The sequence below is a fragment of the Nannobrachium achirus genome (assembly GCF_963921795.1).
Source record: "Nannobrachium achirus genome assembly, chromosome: 22".
Classification (NCBI taxonomy): Eukaryota; Metazoa; Chordata; class Actinopteri; order Myctophiformes; family Myctophidae; genus Nannobrachium; species Nannobrachium achirus.
The window spans coordinates 28,555,155-28,574,052 of record NC_137829.1 but is presented as its reverse complement, the minus strand read 5'-3'; the positions used below and the strand labels follow the sequence as shown (position 1 = coordinate 28,574,052).

General features: G+C 43.4%; 3 protein-coding genes across 3 annotated transcripts in view; all 3 read right to left on the bottom strand.

Annotated features, from left to right (window-relative positions):
• Positions 1–286: 286 nt before the first annotated feature.
• On the bottom strand, positions 287–3,088 carry tlr8a (toll-like receptor 8a; the record flags this gene model as incomplete). Its single annotated transcript, XM_080752812.1, has 1 exon — positions 287–3,088. One exon carries the CDS (start codon positions 3,086–3,088, stop codon positions 287–289), a length of 2,802 nt encoding a protein of 933 aa, XP_080608938.1.
• Positions 3,089–4,229: 1,141 nt separating this feature from the next.
• LOC308307545 (toll-like receptor 7) lies at positions 4,230–7,352 on the bottom strand (the record flags this gene model as incomplete). The annotated part of the gene is made up of 1 exon (XM_080752811.1): positions 4,230–7,352. The coding sequence occupies one exon, from the start codon at positions 7,350–7,352 to the stop codon at positions 4,230–4,232; it is 3,123 nt and encodes a 1,040-aa protein (XP_080608937.1).
• Positions 7,353–10,549: 3,197 nt separating this feature from the next.
• LOC308307313 (FERM and PDZ domain-containing protein 4-like) overlaps positions 10,550–18,898 on the bottom strand; it is a gene marked incomplete at both ends in the record, with an annotated part of 44,638 nt that continues 36,289 nt past the window's right edge. Inside the window, 8 exons of the mRNA XM_080752504.1 lie at positions 10,550–11,796; positions 12,373–13,581; positions 14,181–15,188; positions 15,979–16,114; positions 16,717–16,899; positions 17,029–17,118; positions 17,538–17,664; positions 18,352–18,488. Coding sequence (XP_080608630.1) covers positions 10,550–11,796; positions 12,373–13,581; positions 14,181–15,188; positions 15,979–16,114; positions 16,717–16,899; positions 17,029–17,118; positions 17,538–17,664; positions 18,352–18,488 — 4,137 coding nt within the window. The remainder of the gene's footprint in view (positions 11,797–12,372; positions 13,582–14,180; positions 15,189–15,978; positions 16,115–16,716; positions 16,900–17,028; positions 17,119–17,537; positions 17,665–18,351; positions 18,489–18,898) is intronic.

Genomic DNA, 18,898 nt, shown 5'->3' with positions numbered 1-18,898 from the left:
CTCACTCTATAGGCAAAATAACAACGACCAGGAGTTAAGATTACAAACTATGATGTCTTTTAAATGAAGACTTTATTCATACAATAATACCTCCATCAATCTGACAAGAAGTGCAGCATACATTTCCCCTAAAACAAATGTCAGGAAATGTCTCAAGGAAATTACAGTTTAAAATGAATTAGAAACAATGAAACTAAAATAATTATGGTGCACAATGTTAAGTTATAAAAAAAAACATATACAGTTGTTAAAGACCTAGGCAACAATCTCTGTCCTGATGCCAGTTTTAATTGTTTTTGAAGTACTTTATGTAGCTCTTGTTGTACAACATCTGGTTGTCAACCCTGACGACGTTCCGCAGGTTCTGCCAGAACCACGGCTCTGCAGCCATCGTCCTTGGCCACTCTAGAACACTTTTTGCGCACAGTCTCGTCCTCAAGCGCAGGAAGTGGGAGTGCTGCAGCACGGGCTGCATCATCACTAGCACAATCACATCCACATTCTCATCCAGCAGCCTTTGGTGAGCCAGATACATTGCCAGCTTGAAGGCCCCGGTCCTAATGTAGGCTTTGGTCAAGACGAAGAGGGTCTTTCGACTGCGTTGGATGCTCTGAGTGAGGTTGTCTACCAAGGGGACTCCCAGGGGCCAGTCCCTCTCTTCCAGACACAGAGGAATGGGTCTCTCTCCCTCTTCCTCCAGCTTGACCCGCAGATGCCCTGTCACCCACTCTGCGACTTGGGGGTCTGTGGTGTCATAAGCTACAAAGACATCATAAATGCTGCCTGGTGAATCCAAGTGACGATAGCCCTTCAATTTAGCTTTCAGGTAGTGAAGGACATACGAGGCGTCCCAGTAAAACAAATGAGCTAGTGTAGCCATAAACATAGAGACTAAAATGATTGTACTCGACAGAATGCTTAATAAGAAGGCCAGTGTGTCATTTACACACTGATTAATGTCAAAGTGTATGATTGCCTGACCTCTTGTCTTTATTGGCATCCAGCATGTCACTTCAGTGTTTAGTCTCGGAATCTTTATATTACAGTTTTCTATCCAGATTATAAAATCTAACATATCACACGTACATTGGAATGGGTTTTTCTGTAAGAACAAAGTCTTGAGATTATTATCGGGCCCTGATAAAAAGGTGGATTGATTGATTATAGTCAGTTGGTTGTTGTTAAGAAGAAGAGACTTTAGGCTTCTAAACCCCTTTAAAAACTCATCTGATAGTTGTGAAATGTGATTGTTGCTTAAGTCTAATAAAATGAGAGTTTGGGTGAAGTTTGAAATATGTGATGGTACATTTAATAGCTTATTGAAACTTAGGTCTAGAATTTGAAGTTGTTTAAAAGCTATAAGTTCATTCCATTCAAAATCAAAAAGGGAATTGTGATTTATCCGCAGTATTGTGAGTGTATGCGGTAAATTTGCTAAAACCTTTTTTCTGATCTTTGAAATGTGGTTGAAGGATATGTCTAGAATTGTCAAATTAGTAAGATTCATGAAAAGTTGGTCATACTCGTCACTCTGTTTTTTCCAAAGAGCCCCAAGATTATTGTATTGAAATTGGAGCTCACTTAATGATTTGCTAATCATCCGCTTTGTAGTTAAGGTGTTAATTGAATTATGACTCATATTGAGTACTCTCAAAGCAGGTAGATTCTTTAAAAAGTTCAAATTATGTGTTATGCCATATGATTCGAAGTAATGAGCATTGTAACTAAGATCAAGTACTTCTAGTTTATGTAATTCTTTGAAAGCATTGTCATAAGCCAGGTCAATCTTGTTGAAAGACAGGTCCAAATATGTCAGATTAGGTAGCGATGAAAACTCTGTTCCATTCAATGCTGCTGAAAATCCATTTCTTGACAGATTGAGACATGCAATGTCTCCATAGCCATTAAATTGCTCTGGAGTAATGAAGAAGATGTTATTTGAACTGAGGATTAGCACACGGCCAGCGTCAAAGCACTCTTGATTAATAAGAGCGTGGTTTATCTCATATGAAAAGTCCTTTGCATGGGGTATTGCTAACAGAGGTGAAATGGAGAATTCTGATTTCAGATTATATCCCTGGTCAACAATTGGAGGATTATTCACTGAAACTGGATATAATCTGTTCTCTGCTAGATATATCATTTTCATATCAGTCTTGAATTGGCTGAATATGGTAGAGTTAGAGTGAACTATGAAGTTAGTTCCCAAGTTCAGTGCAGACAAATCTTTGAGCTCATAAAGAGGGCGTAGTGTTTCTGGTCCAATTTCTCTGAACACTAAAGCTTCTAGATGCAATGTTCTAAGTGACACAAGTTTCGAAAAATCTTTGGAGAGATTCACTGTCTGAGGATAGGCCTTCTGTCCAAAGTTGAATGAAAGATCAATTTTTTCTAGTTTTGGAAGATCATTAAAAAATCTCATCTCACCAACTATTGCATCATTTAACAGATTGAATGCGAGATACAGACATGTAAGATTGTTCAAACTCTTAAACCAAGCGTTATTAAGTGTTGTTAAGGAGTTGCCCCCTAAGTGCAAGGTATGAAGGTTTTCGAGACTGGCAAATGCATCAGGGTGGATGTATAGGGAGATGTTAGGGCAGGGAACACAGGGATATGAAGCAGTTTGACATCTTGGGCAATTCCCTTGTAGGAAAAGGATTCTCATTTGAGGCAGATCATGAAAGTCATCCTCCAAAATGTCCTGTATTCTATTAGAATGTAGGTATAATTCCTCTATTGATTTTGGCAGGTCTCTTGGAACATACGTTAGATTGTTAAAGGACAAATTGAGCAGCTTAAGGTTAGTCAAAGCTGAAAAAGTGCCATGACTAATATTTAAGGATTTCCCACAAGGTTTCGTGAAATAGCAGTTTTTGGTAATGGAGAACATAGTCAAATTAAGGCCTTTGAGACTTTTGTCATCTAACACCAGAATGTTGTTGTTGTCTAATGTAAGATTCCTCAGACTGGGAGGGAGATGTCTGGGAACTTCTTCCAGACCGTTGCCGCTCAGTTCCAGGACTTGAAGTTTTTTCAGATGTTTGAAAGCACCCTCAGTAATGTGCGTACGTCCACGATGGTTCATATGATTGAGTCTGAGTACAGTTAGGTTCTCCAGATGAGAAAATGCATCCGTTGTTATGTTGCGAATGTCGTTTTCGGACAAATCCAGCTCGGTTGCATTACTGGTTATTCCGTCTGGCACTTTGTGGAGTCGTTGTCTGCTACAATCAAATACGACATCAGAGGCATTACAGGCTCTGACATCACATGGAAACTGTGGCATCATCCATGTGGGCAGACACATAGCAGGCTGGGTCCCATAGCAATAACACAGAGAGAACAGCAACAAGTGCACCCAGCAGGTGGCAGTAGTCTGTTGATGAACAAAATTACAAAGCAGTCAGTTTTCTTTCTTCTTTAGAATATTACACACAGTACATTATAATACTACAGTAGTGAAGTAAATAATGTAATTAAGTGGTAAACACGTATCATAATTGATTTAACACAATGAACAAAATGAAAATAGTTTGTCATTAATAAATATGAACATTCAAGCATGTTTTTACTTAAGTAAAGTTTAGTTGTAGGAAAAATGCTATAGTACAGTATACAGCACAGTGGTGAAACCCCATTATTAAGTAAACATTAATATAAATCACTATTTCTGTTAGAATTCTGATAATTTTTGTAATAAACTCACCATTGTGTGTGTATCGGTAGCCTATCTTGTGATCCTTGTCTTCCTTAAAAACAGATACAGTTCAAGAGCTTTACAGTCTGTCAAGTAAAAACTACATTACTATTGTGTCCTTGCAAGTAATGTCAGTAAGTATTGAGATCATATTTATTTCTTTATCTTCCCTTTCTTTAACAGACAGAACAATCCTAATATACGAATGAGCCTGTAATTCATTGTGAGGTTAAAAGCTGATATAAAGAAGATGGTTCCTTTGTGAGACCCGTTATGTTGCTGCTCAATTTGAGAAGTGCTCCAATTTCACTTCCCTATTTGAATGAATGAATGAATTTGATTCTATTGGTTCCTTTTCCCATCATATGATTAGTAGAATCAGAACTACTAACTATACAGCATTTAGAAAAGATTCTGTGGTCCCTCCTTATCTGCAAGGATATTAATATAACAGTGTTTACATTGCGGGCAATCGAAAACTTACTGTACTGTTGTGCCAGCAGAACATTCAGAGTCACCCATGCGTCTTTCAAAGGGTCTCCTTGAAGAGATTACTGTACTGTTTGTGACTCTCAGTTACAAGCACACTTCTCAGACTAAACCAAAAGTATCGCTGGGCCTGAGGATTTGTTGGCCACTGCAGCACAGACCGCTTATACAGCCTCTTCCTCAGCTTCAGGTACCTTGAGCGACACGGGGCCTTCTCTAAGAATATCAACACTATGACGTCGTCTTTCTCGTCCATTAGCCTCTGGTTGGCCATGTAAAATGCGGTCTTGAAGTTCCCACTCTTTATGTAGTTGTTGGTGAGAATGAACACGGTCCTCTTGCTCTGGTGGATGCTCTGGGAGAGGTTGTCGATCAGGGGACACCCGGGCATCCAGTCCCGCTCCTCCAGACAGAGCGTCAGGCGTCTCTCTGCGCGCTCCTCCTCCAGGTGAACGCGCAGCTCCTTCATCACCCACTCTGACACCGCAGGGTCCTCCTTGTCGTACACCACGAAGGCGTCGTAGACGGCGCTCTGGGAGGACAGGCGGGCGTAGCCTTTGAGTTTGGCCAGGCAGAAGTGGTAGATGTACCAGACGTCCCACAGGAACAGGTGGCTGGAGATGGGGAGGGCGAGGAAGATCAGGATGGAGGACGTGAGCAGCATGTAGAGGACGATCAGCCAGTAGTTGTATTGGCAGGCCAACAGGTCCACTGAGATGACTGGATGACCTCTCTGTGCTCCCGGGGTGTCGCAGGTCACCTCCGTGGCCAGTTTTGGGATGAATACCGTCGTCTTGTTGAGCCACGTGATAAACCAAGTGGCATTGCAAGTGCACACAAATTTGTTGTTGTGCAAGAGTAGCATGTCCATCCCGCTAATTACATCATCCGGAACACTTGATTTTTCAATGTATTCAATATGATTGTAGCTGAGATCTAGATATTTTAAGTTGTTAGCCTGCTTCAGAAAGTCTGGGGAGAGTTTACTGATTTGGTTGTCATGTAAGATGAGCTTCTTGAGAGATTTAGTGCAGTCAGACAGAACAATGGCGATGTTAGTTAAGCTGTTACCACTGATGTCTAATACTTCCAAAAAGTTTAGAATTTGAAGCTTCTCCCATGCAAATAACCTGAGTTTGTTGTTCCTGATATAGAGTTCAGCTAGTGTGGACGGAAGGCCATCGAAGACTGCCATGGGAATGAAGTTGAGGTTATTATTGGAGATGTCGAGGATTCTTAAATGATACAGTTTCTTGAAATAGTTGATGTATCTTGTATCACCATCTCGCCACAGCATGTCTAAACGGTTGTATGTAAACTCTAATCTCTCCAGAGAAAGGCTCTCTAGCTCTGTGTTTGTGGAAGTAGAGATCTCATTGTGGTTCATCAACAATATCTTGAGTTTTGGTAAATTGACAGTGAAGTTAAGCATGCGAGTCAAGCCCTCAGATTCAAAGTAATGGTTGTTGTTACTTATATCTAAGATGACCAGCTTCTGTAGTTCTTGAAATGCAGAGGAATAAAGCAGGTCTAGACGATTGTATGAAAAGTCGAGATATTGTAAATTAATTAGATTAGAAAATTCTGAGCCATTTAAACTTTGGCTCATTGCATTTCCAGAGAGATTAAGGCATCTCAGCTCTCCAAGATTTAAAAACCTTGAGTGGAGGAAGAATATATTATTCCTGCTGACATCCAGAGTTTTCCCAAATTGACTGCACTCTCTTTTTACAAAGGAATTCACTATTCCAAGTTCCTTATCTTTGTATTTGCAACTGCGTGCATATTCATCATATCTAAAGTAATGAATCTCTCTCACTTCCCCATCATGGTACTGAACAGCACTTGACATTGGAGACCAATGCATGGGCTCCCTTCCAGAGAACCCAACAGGCTCCTGGTCCTCAGAGGGGGAAGATATTTTGTTGTCGGACAAATTTATTATTTTGAAGCTTTTCAGTTGCATCAGAATGCTAAGGTTGGCCATTTTGATGAAGTTAAAGCCCAAATCAATAACCTCCAAGTTGTGCAGAGAGATTAAGGGGCTGAGGCTCTCTGAAGTCAGTTGCTGAAAAACGAATCCCCTTAGCCTGAGAACTCTGAGTGATTTGAGGAAGGAGAAATCACGACTTAATTTCAGCGTTGATGGATACCTCTGAAGCTCGTAGTTAAATGAAAGGTCCAATTCTTCCAGGTTGGGCAACGTTTTTGGGAAGAAATTTGTTATCGCATTTGCTAGGAAGTTTGATGAGAGATCAAGCACTCTTAGGTCCTTGGAGCCGATAAACCATTCAGACATTACATATGTCAGAGAGTTACTGTGCAGGCGTAGTATCTTCAGTTTGGTTAACGTTTTAAAAGCAAGTTTGTCAATCTTGAGCTCTAAGTTGTTTGCACACGGGGTACATGGAAACGGAGCATTGTAGCAACGGGGGCAATTTCCACTGATATCTAGTATTTCCAAATTAGTTAAATTGTGAAAATCTTCAGTGACTTGTTCAATCTTATTGTTGTAGAGATACAACTCCCGTAGACTAATGGGTAAATTGGGCGGAATATAAGATAAGTTATTAGACTTGAGGGATAACAGTGTCAAATTGCTAAGCTGTAAAAATGCCCCTTCCTCTATTTCATAGGACACATTGCAGGGGTTACGATAATAACAATTTTGACCAAGGTAAAGGAACTCAACATTTCTAATGTCTGAGAGGTTCTGCTTTGGAATGGAATAGATGTGGTTCACTTCTAGGCTCAGTAGGACGAGGTTTGGAGGTAATCCTTTTGGCACACTATGGAGCTGATTGCCGTCCAGATACAAAGATCGCAGTTTCTTTAGACCCGTAAAGGTATTGTCCTTAATGACCATGTTCTCAGTGCACATGCGATCTTTGGGGCCAATCTTGATGGGCACGCAGTTGCACCGCATGTCGATCTCTGTGAGGTTCTCCAGACCCTGAAAGGAGGTGGAGTTCAAGCCGGGTATGTGGTTGATGGTGAGCGTCAGGTTGGTGGCGTCCCGTGGGATTCCACGAGGGATGTCAGTGAGTCTTCTCTCAGTGCAATCCACCGTGACCTCACTTCCATTGGTGGCATTGCTGACGTCACACGGTAGGGTTTTGGGGTATGACCTATTGGCTGCCAATGTGGAGATACAGCTCCACATGCCCACCAGCGTCACACACATCTGCAAGGACACACCCTCTCTCCTCTGACAAAAGTGATGGAGAAGAGAGAGAGAAAACAAAAAACATAATTCTTATATGGGGTGTTCAGCAGAAAACAAAACTCTCATAATATAAATATTAAAAAAAAACCTAGTTGCTATATAAATGAAGTAAAAAAGAAAAGCCTTACATGCTTATTCATTGTAGAACGTTTACCCTCATGGGTGCATTTTACACTCTCAGAGATCAATTAATAGTTTCATGCCTGATCAGCTATTTTGGTGTGCGACACTAGCACGCAACTGGCTATAAATCATATGCAGGTTTTCTATTAGTGTAGGCATTTTAAAACCCACTTTCCAGCATGTTAATTCAAATTATGAATCACATATTGCATGTATACATAATGGTCCAAGTTATTGCCACTTACCAGTTGTGAAGGCATGGTTTATATGAGAACGTCTTGCAATGTGATCTGTTGTCAGGATGGAGAGAACACTAACACAGATCTTAACATTGATGTTCACATGTAAGGGAGCAGATGTGGTGATCAGGATGAAAGTAACAGATGGCTGGGGTTATGATTAGCTTGGATCACTTCCTTATTGTCACACATCAAACACTTTCTTCTGTTGGGGACTCTGGGCCCTATTTTCGTTAGCCCTTATCCCTAAACTGCTTTGCCTTTTTACTATTTTGAAAAACATTTTTAAATAGTTAAAATAGCTGAACTACAAGCTCACAACGAGTCGATGTAGGGCAGGTTATTTAAAGTATTTTGAAATGTTTTTCAAAATAGTAAAAAAAGGCAAAGAGGTTTAGGAATAAGGGGTAAGACATGGATGAAAATATTCTCAGTGGTAGTCTGTGGACAGGAGCATTTGTTTCACTTCTGATCATGACCTATCTGTCATGAATTATCACATTGTTTGAATTTGTTTCTGATTGGCAGTCTGTAACTATAAGCATATTTAGTGATGTTGTCGGCCTTTTTGGTCTCACAAGCGAAACGTTGCTCCAATTCTCTTGAACCTGCAAGTGGCAGAGTGCATGTCTAATCTTTTATAGATTCATCCTACAACATATACTGCCTTGTTGCCTACACACCTGCTTGAAAGGAACTGGGTGTGCGGAAGTCTTCTTTTCACTTCTCATCAGCCACCATGGGAAAATGAAACCCTGGTTTATACACGGTGACACAATGACTATAAAAAGTTTCCATCGGGTATTCACGCGATGAATGTACGGTACTTCTGAAGTCAGGTGATAACAATGAAGCTGCTTGTTTTTTGGTGGGAAATTGGTTATTCTTGGCATGCAGAAAAGTTATAATTACCTGTATGCTTCAGTTGAGAGTACCCGGGAAGTAAGAGTGCATTGGAGCGAGGAAGAGCCAGTGGCTTTATTACAGACACAGGCACACCACATGCTAGGTACAGCATGTCTTTGTCTAGCACTGCAAGCCCTGTGCTGTCACTGCTGCCAGGTAAGTAAGAGTCCATTAGAGCACTGGTTCCCAAACTTTTTAGCTGGGGACCCAAAAGAAAGATTTGATGTCTCCCCGGGACACAAACTAGTGAAAATAGCAGACCTACAAGATGGGCTATTTTCACTACTTCTTAAACATTTCTTCCCTGTCGGGCAGATTCCTTGTATCTCCAAGTTTCACATTTTTACCTTTTTTTGTAAGGTAGGCCTATAGCCCTGCTTCAAGACTGTCGCACAAAACTAGTGAAAATAATCTACAAGCACACAACATGGTGATAATGGTGATACAAAACAAATGGACAACAACGATTTGTTTTCTAATTAATGGCATTCCTTAGATTTTTGATTTTTGAAAAAAGAAATGAGTAAAAAGAAATTGTAGGAAACAAATAATCATTATTTGTTTCCTACGTTTTCTTTTTTTACTTATTTCTTCATTATTTAATAATGAAGGGATATTTAATCGCGACCCACAAATGGGTCCCAACCTATGTATTTGTGGACCAGTGCATTAGAGCGAGGAAGAGCCAGTGGCTCTATTACAGCACAGGCACATCATGTACAGCACGTCTTTGTCTAGCACTGTGAGCCCTGTGCTGTCACTGGTGCCGCCATGCAGATAGAACCACCCGCTCCCCAAGTGAAATGGGCCATCACCATCCTCATCATCATCTCACTGATGCAAAATGTATTACCATCACCCGGGCCACAGTAAATGGGAAAATAATGAATTATTGAACGTTGTTATAAAACCAGACGTGGTTCAAGAATGTTTTCTGGTATGAATAATGCAGTTTTAAGAGGCCAGGAGAGATAATCTCAGACTTTGATGCGTTTGCCTTAAAGAAAAAATGAAATAAAAATGTGACTCTGAATTTAGATGCACTGTGGTAATTATTGGAAAACAATTAGATTCAAGTATCACAAATTTAAATGAAAATACAAGACAGGAATCTCCAGTACATAACGTTGCAGTTTTCAAAAGTTTTAATATATTATAATGGCTCTGACAAATGAGAACATAAATGTACTTAGTGATCATGTGCAAAGTATCCATAAATTCATAAAGAATGCCTCAAATGAAAAACAAACATCATTTTGGCTATATAAACATTTTTTGTTTAATCATGACTTGTCTGTGCAGTGATTTGTCAAGAGCAGTTTTATGTTATAAGTGTCATTTCCAACATGGTATTATTATTATTATTATATTGTCAAGAATCCATGTACATGTCCTATTTAGGTTTTATGATGTACATTATAATACTTAAGAGGTCATCAATAAATCTGTAAAATAATCCCTATTAGGTCATAATAGATAATATACTCAGGGGTTCATATTCCTGTTCATAGACCGCTTAATATAATCTCTTTACAAGTCAATATATATATATATATATATATATATATATATATATATATATATATATACATATATATATATATATATATATATATATACATATATATATATATATATATATATATATATAAATATATATATATATATATATATATATATATATATATATATATATACACACACACTGTAAACATATATATGTATATATTATATTATATATTATATATACTTTACATAATAAAATACTGTATACACAAGGCAAGGTTTATCACAGCAGTTCACATTGGTTGGCTTAACCCATGTCTCCTTTAACGTATGGCTTTGAAATCAGAGCAACACAACAGTTCACTTGCTTAGCAGTGTTTTCAGTGAGTGAATTAGTGCGTTGATAATAGCGGACATGGCGGCTGAGTGATGTGTCAATGCATTCACACTTTGGTCATCGGCGGAGGTTCCCGAGGCCGCCTCGGCAGCCTTCAGCAAACACACGTAGTTCATGACCACCTCGTCCACCTTGGCCACCACCTCCCGGCGCTGGGCCTCCGCGCTGAGGCCTTCCACCAGTGACATGCAGGCTTGCGTCAGGCAGCAGAGTGTGTGGAAGCTGTGCGTCAGAGTGAGCAGCAGCTCCTCTGGACTGCCGTACTCCAGGGCCATCTGACTGCAGGCGCCGCCCAGCGCTTTGGCCTGCACGGATAGCAGCAGAGAAAACCTCTCCGGGTCACCTTCGCCGTCCTCGGGCCTCTCGCCCCTGGATGGCTGGCCGACGCCGGAGCGCACCAGGCCGATCATCTCCAGCGCATCCCTCCGTGCAGCTGCGAAACCCGCTGGGAGACTGTACGTTTTTCCCTTCATGTCGTTCACGTGAGCCAGTCTTGCTTTGAGGCTCGTGTCGCTCATCGCAGTGGCCACATTGGATTGTTCGGCTTTAAAGTCCACTTTTGGGACTGCCTGGTTTGCCTTGCCACTGAGGGTGGGTCTGATATACTGTGGCGTTTGCTCATCGGAGAACACGAGACGAGCAGCCCTCTCTTTGTCTTCTGTGTTCATCTTTCTCCGTAGGAAACAGCGACTGAACGTCTCGCGGCACGTCCATGTTCCCGCATCTGGTCTTGGTGTTGCCGAAACTGGCAACATCATAGAGGCCCCTCTGAAGAGTCGTCTCCCAGAGGAGTGCGAGGCCACCGGACCATGTGACCAGCTTTTCGGCAGGGTTTTGGCAGAGAATCGCCTCTGTAGTTTATGGGAATCTTGGGACTGGACGTTCTGCCCGCCACTCTTCCCCGTAAGTGTGGCTTTGGTCTTCTCTAACAGCGCTTCGAGGCTCCTGGAGCCTGCTGGCGCCATGGTGCTCCAGCTCCTCCTCAGCATCTGGACCCTGCGCGGTTTCCTGAGGCTGCCTGTGTTGGGGTCACATGGGGGTGTGGTGGAGGGGAGAGTCAGGACGTGTGGATGGATCTGGGGGCAACTCTGCGTCCGCCCAGCAGGCTCTGTGCTGCTCAGTAATGATGAGGGTGACGTGGCATTGGTGATCTCATTACTGAGGACTAAGGATGAGTCTTCTCCCCCAGCCATCTGCAGTTGTGCGCAAGCTACACTAGGGGTAGCAGAAACACAAAGAGAATTGTTAAGCATCACTCTGGTCATAATATATACAGTACGTTCATCTCTAAAGTCCCTTTCTGCAAATCATTAGAGTAAAGCTAGACATTCTATTTTTGTTTATATAGCGACCTGATAGCTGAGTGTTAAGGGCACATACTGTACCATGTGGGCTCAAATGGCAAACCATTGAAACCCTGGGTCAATTCCTGGCTAGCGGGACAATATTTGCTGCATGTTACTTCCCTACTCTATCTCTGTGTTTGCTGTCTCTCCACTGTATATAGCGATTGAAAGTTCTGAAAATACCCCCCAAAACAAATACATTATTATTATTGTGGGCTTCTTATATTTTTCTTTTATATAGGACAGTGAACAGAGAAGACAGGAAAGGTAGGAGAGGGGGAGACATGACATGCAGCAAAGGGCCTCTGGTTGGATTCGAACTGGCTCAGGTGCGAGAAGGATTAGGTTTTTGAGAACTATTACAGCTGCATTACAGACATGTTGCACCGTGCACATTCTGTACTATGTGCCCCACACCACAGATCAAAGAGAAGTTGTACCTGTAGTTTCTTTTATCTTGGGCACCCGATGGCTGCCCTCCCGTGCGGCCCCAAAGCCAGGCTCAGCACTAGTGGCCGCATGGATCCTTCTCAGCAGAGTGGGGTCCATGGGATGGCCTGCTTTCCACGGGCCCGGGGGGCCGTAGGCTTTCTCCTCGGCAGCCGCGTAGCCCAGACCCTTGAGAGATTGAGAGTCTGACAGCAAGTTCACGTTCTCCGCGGCGCACAGGGGCGAATCCATGGGGGTCGCGCAGCTGCTGCTGCCCGTGCTGCAGCCTGCGTCTATGGAGGAGCACTGTGAGCTCTGCAGAGAGTTAGCACCCTCGCTCTGCATCGACGACATGCGCTTGCTCAGGTGGTACTCGTATACGCGCACGACATCTTGCTCAGATGACAGAATCCTGCCTGGTGGCTGTTCGTCATTCTGCGAGCTGCCATTGTCTGCACCGTGGGGCCCTTGGGAGGAGGAACGTAGATGGGGATTTAACTGCTGGCCCCTTTTATTCGAGTCCTGTTTCTCTCCCCTCTTTGTTAACCTATCTGTCTCCAGAATGTGGGGGTGTGAGTCACCCCCGCATTCTGGGGAGACATTCTCTCCCATTTTGTTTCCGGGCGCTCGCTGCCATTTCTGAGGCCTCTCTCGAAATGGAGTTCTCCCCAAATCAAGCTGATTCATGTAATGAGAATCTATCACAGTGAACGCAGTGTACTGAGACGACTCCTCTTTAAAGGAGTTTCGGGAGCTAGCTTGGGCCCTATCGGCGGGCTCACAGGAATCTCCCTGGACCCTGCTCTCCGTCTCCCTGTGCTTTCCCGACTGGCGGCTCATTACCGAACCCATGTGCAGCTTAGTGAAGTATTCGGTGAGTGATTTTGTCTCCATGGTCTCTGGCTCCATCTCGCCACCGTCAGAGTGGACAATCTGCGCGGAGGAGACAGGAGATGACTTGGCCTCATCGTCCCCGCAAGTCTCCAGAGGGTTGTACTGCTCGCCGTCTGCCCCGCCCTCGCTCGGCGCGACAAACTCAGTTTTTTCTTCGCTCAGGTTGTGGTATCCCTCCGCCGCAGCTGCGTGCATCCTCAAGTGGCTGTCCGCGTGCCGCTGAGCAGCGGTCAGCTCTGAGCTCTCCGTCATCTCAGAAGAGTTTGTCTCGTTGCCTGAATCTGAGGAGGACTCTGGACTAAAGGCTCGTGATATTTCTACCACACCTGTGTGTCACAGAAAGACAAACACCTCGTTAACAACTTCATCTGAGGTACATAAGAGGGCAGACAGGGACTTAATTTGTGGTGCGAATTTTGCAATGACATTCAAATTATGGTATTGACAAAGTGAGTGAATGAGAACATGTAAGTAGTAAAATCTGGAGGTAATGCTGCAGTATTAGTTCATAATAACATTTGGCAATCCTAATTGATCTAGTTCAGCGTTACGTCACATTACATTATGTGCCTATCATCATAGATTAAAGCAGATGATATAGTAGACAGCATGACGTCCTATACCATTGTACAAAACATGAATGATAAATCAAATGACATAAAACAAAATACCACAAAATAACAAAACTCCACAACATGAGTGATACAGAAATGAATACTTCAGTATGCATGTCAAATGAATGAAGCACTACTCACACAAATGTGGAAACATAAACCAAAATGGGCTTTATTGCAAAAAAGAAAATGAAAATGAAAAAACAAAAAGAAAATTATAATCAACAGCAACAAATAAAAAGTGAATGGCTGGAACATGGTGCGCTGGTGGTGCTAATGGATAAACGTTACAATAGTGTAAGAAGAAGAACCTGTGCTACTTTCTGACTGCGCGGCGGCGGCAGCGCTCTGGTCCTCGGACGCGGCGAGGGCCTCGAGCGCCTGCAAAGTGGACACCACCGCATCGTCCAGGTGCTCTTCCTCCTCGGGGCCCTCCGCTCCCTGGGTGGGCACGGAGTCTATGAGAGACACAGGGATGTCACTGTGGCCCCCCTGGGCTCCGGCGGGGCCCTGCTGCTGCTCCTCCTCGTCGGAGCTGTCCCTGAAGCCCGGGGGTGGGGCGGCGATGGCCAGGTTGAGCGAGTGCAGCAGCACGTCGTTGTCCTCCTCGCCGTCGCCCTCGGGCGGCGGCGGGAGCGAGGTCAGGTCTATGATGTCGTCGCTGGAGCCGGAGAGCGAGAGGAGCGCGGGCCTGTCGATGTCGCTCATCATCAACGACTGCGAGTCCTCCTCGCAGCTGACGTCGTCGTCGTCCTCGGCGTCGTCCGTGGTCTCGGCGTAGCAGATGTCCCGCAGCAGGGGCTCCTCGATGCACTCGGCGGGGCTGAAGATTTTGGCGGCGTAGTGGTAGCCCTCGCCGTCCTCCATGGCATCCATCATCTTGTACTCGTCCTCGAGGTGGCCGTACGTCGGGCCGTGGTTGTCCAGCACCTCCGGACTCTCGTCCATCAGCCTCTGGTAGCCCAGGTTCTGCGGGTTCACGCTGTCCAAAGGAGGGTCCCCGAATATGAAGGATACCTTGGCGCTCCGGGGGGAGTCCTGGGGTTTGGGCCTGGGGACGTTGTGGGGCGGCTGGGCGTGAGGGGTCCTACATCGCTCCGCTCTCTCTGACACGTGCACGACATGCTGTGGCTGGTGGATCTCAGTGATGTAGACGGGCGGGGCTTCCCCCTCACACCTCCCGTGGTCGAGGTATTCACACTCCCGGTCGGAGAAGTCCCGGTTGCACCTCTGGTTCCCTCGGTCCTCGTATCCCTGGTAGGGCATGCTGTACGCACACTCAATGGGCCGGAAGTTCTGCCTTCCTCTTGCCTCATAACCTGCAAAGAGGAGGCCAAAAAAAGGAGTTATTACACATTCACACGCTTCATGATGTTTTATCCTAACCCTAAACCTAATGCTATAAACTTTGTCTCCTCCTTTTTTCCCTCTTCACCAAATCTCCTCCCCAAATAGCAAGCTTGTATATTTGCTATTTTTGCAAATATACAAAAAGATGGTCTGTCATCATATTAACTGTCTATACCTGACATTTACTGCTGTCCAAAGCACAGCATTCTGTAATGTGGTGGTAACATTGAAGAAGCCTCTGGATTCTGTTCATTTCAGTATGCAAATGAACTTTAGATATCATTGCGTCATTATTTTTTTTGTCCAAGTTACTTCATTATTGAGTTTTAATTCAATCATTTTACAGAACCTTTGACCCTGTTGTAAGTAGAGCAGATGGCTAGACGCCGGCCATACAGTCGGCCATCTTGGCTGTAGTTCGGACATTGTTGTAACTACCTCTCTCTGTCGGATATAAACTTTATGGGGATTGTATAGCTTTAAAGTGCCTATTACTTTGAAAGGTCTAGCTGAAAATTACCATGGTTACATGATGACCATGACTTCAGTACACAATGTTTAGCCAATATTCAATATTAACAACTCAATATTCAGATTAGATAAGATTTGAATGAGAAAATCTAAAATTTAAAAACAAAAAATGGTCTATGCTTATGTACAATATGGCCGGTCGAAGCTGTGACAATGACATGTATTGAAGCCTGTATAAATGGCTTATTTTTAAAGAGAGATGTTACCAGCTGATCAACTTAGACATACTTGTTAATTTATTGTCCGAGTTGCTTTTGGCCACATTGAAGATGGAGCGTCGGGAGTCCACCAGTAATTTGTAGTAGCCAGCAGTCAGGCAGGCCAGATTCATGGCATCAACAGACTCCATTAACAGAGTGATGGGCTGTGAAAGAGGGAGATAAGCAGACAACAATAAGAACCACGATGAACGAGAGAGCACAACCACATGAAGGCTATAATGACTGCTGAATAGACTTTTGGCTTGGTTTGCGTAATTCTAAAGTATTATTGCAAAAACTATTAAAACAATAAATATATACAGCGCGCGCACACACGCACACGCACACGTGCACACACACACACACACACACACACACACACACACACACACACACACACACACACACACACACACACACACACACACACACACACACACACACACACTCACTCACTCACTCACTCACACACACACACACACACACACACACACACACACACACACACACACACACACACACACACACACACACACACACGTATATATACCAGTAAGACGCCTAAGGGCGAAAAGAGAGTGAGTCAGTAAGATAGCGGATTGGAATTGGGCCACTCAGTGTGTGTGTGTGTGTGTGTGTGTGTGTGTGTGTGTGTGTGTGTGTGTGCGTGTGCGTGTGCGTGTGTGTGTGTGTGTGTATGTTTGCGTGTCTGCATCATCATACATGCATGCAGCAGATATTTTAAAAGCGACAGAATACTTTTTACCTTCACGTCCAAAACATGTAGCTCCACCCTGATCGTCCTCTCATCTTCCGTGTACATTTCAATGCGGTTGACATGACTGAAGTCAGCCAAGAGGGCCACAAGGTTGGTCTTGGTGTTGATCACGTGGCTGATCCCATACCGGGGGCCCACCAGCAAAGTCACTTCTGTATGCTTCTCTCCTTGCTATGTAAAGGAGAGACACAACCAAAAACGAAGTCCTTTTTGTTTTTGTTTGGACATAGAATTATGGGCAATATGATGTTCCATTATTTCATGTCTCAGATGAATAAAAACAAAGAGGTATTCATTTACCAGAAGTGTGGATTTAAACACGCGCCCTCCGTACAGTCTCAAGTCACTAAGGTATTTCAGATAGTGGACTTTTGCCTGTAAGGCAGTTAGCTGGAGGGGGAAGTAAACAAAATATACGTTATTTATTTTACATGTGCCGCATGCAACACTGAACACTGCTATCCTGTATGTTTGTCTCAAATGTATATGGTTTCATTTTCTAACATCTGTTCTGGTAACCAGAACAAACAAACACTGACCAACTCTAAACACTGGTTTAGTGTACCACCAGGGGGTAGTCATGAGTCTGTTTGAGATGCGCTATGGTGCAAGAGAGGAAACACAAGATATAGTGGCAGTGTGTGCTGAGAAAGAGCTAATTAGCAAAAGAAAATCAGACAGGAGAGAGAGACACACACACACACACGCACGCACGCACGCACACACACACACACACACACACACACACACACACACAGAGAGACATAGAAAGACTGAGAGAGACAGAGAGAGTACAGTATGCTTTGTACCTTTTTGCCGGGTGGCACCAGATTCTGGTTGCTTTTGAGGATGTGAGTGAGGGCTTTCTTGATGTTCTTCTCCTTCATGCTAGACAGGACTGCGGGAGGCAGGAACAGCGCCAGACCCCACTCTTTCCTGCACAGTTACAATCCATACTCATTAGAGAGAGGGTCCCCCAGCGCCATGCAGTCTAGTCCAGTCAGTTCGTTACCGTGTGGTGCATTGATTAGCTGATCCTAGGATAGGTTCATATTGTCCTCTATTTAGCTGGAAAGCGTTAAACATTCGGACACAGGACTGACAGGGAGCTAATTCGGCTGAATGCAGCGGTGGAAAAAGTACTCACACATTTTACTTGAGTAAAAGTATCAACATTGCAATGGAGTTACAAGTAAAAGTCTGTAATTCCAAAATGTGCTTGAGTAAAAGTATGAAAGTGTTGGCATCAAAATGTAGACCTACTTAAGGTACCAAAAGTAAAAGTACAAAATGTTTGAAAATAGCAGATCTACAAGCTCATTGTGAGCTTGTAGATTTGCTATTGTCAAATAGCCACTGTATAAATAGGGCTAAAGTGGTTTATGTTTTATAATATTATATAATAAAAAGTAAGTAACTACTAACTAGTAATTCAAGTTTTCAAATATATGTAATGGAGTTAAAGTACAATATTTGGTAGAAGTAAAAGTATTGGAAATTGGAAATACGAGTAAAGTACAAATACCAAAACATTGTACTAAAGTACAGTACTTACGTAAATGTACTTAGTTACTTTACACGACAGGCTAAATGTCTTGACCGACCCGCTGCCCATGCACTTACTCAATATACTTCAGAGAGACTTTCTGGGACTGCTTGGTATTGATGGTGAGGATATACATCTGCAAGGCAGCCAGGCGGAGGGCTGTGTCGTATTTCAGCTCTGACCCGAATCTCTCCAACACCACGTCATTACAGCTCTGGATGGAGACGGAGAGGGTGAGGACAGGACAGGACAGGACAGGACAAGCTTTACCCTTCAATAGCTCCTCTTACTGACCGCCCAAACCCAAGATAATATGACACAGATTGTAGGGCAGCTGTGGAGCTCGGCTCCAGTGACTTTCAAACGTTCCTACAGTTTATTTATTGAATGTCAAGGTTATATTTATCGTCGTTGTCGGGTGGAAACCTTGTATGTCCAAAATCGTTTGTTTTGTGTTTATCATTTTTAAAATGATTTAAACTAGTGAAAACAGCCGATCTACGAGCACACAACGCCTCGCTGTGTGCTCGTAGATCGGCTGTTTTCACTACTTTTGTGTGATGGCCTTGTATGATGAAGCAGGGCTTTACATTGTGAAAAATGCACACATTTGAAACTTGGAGA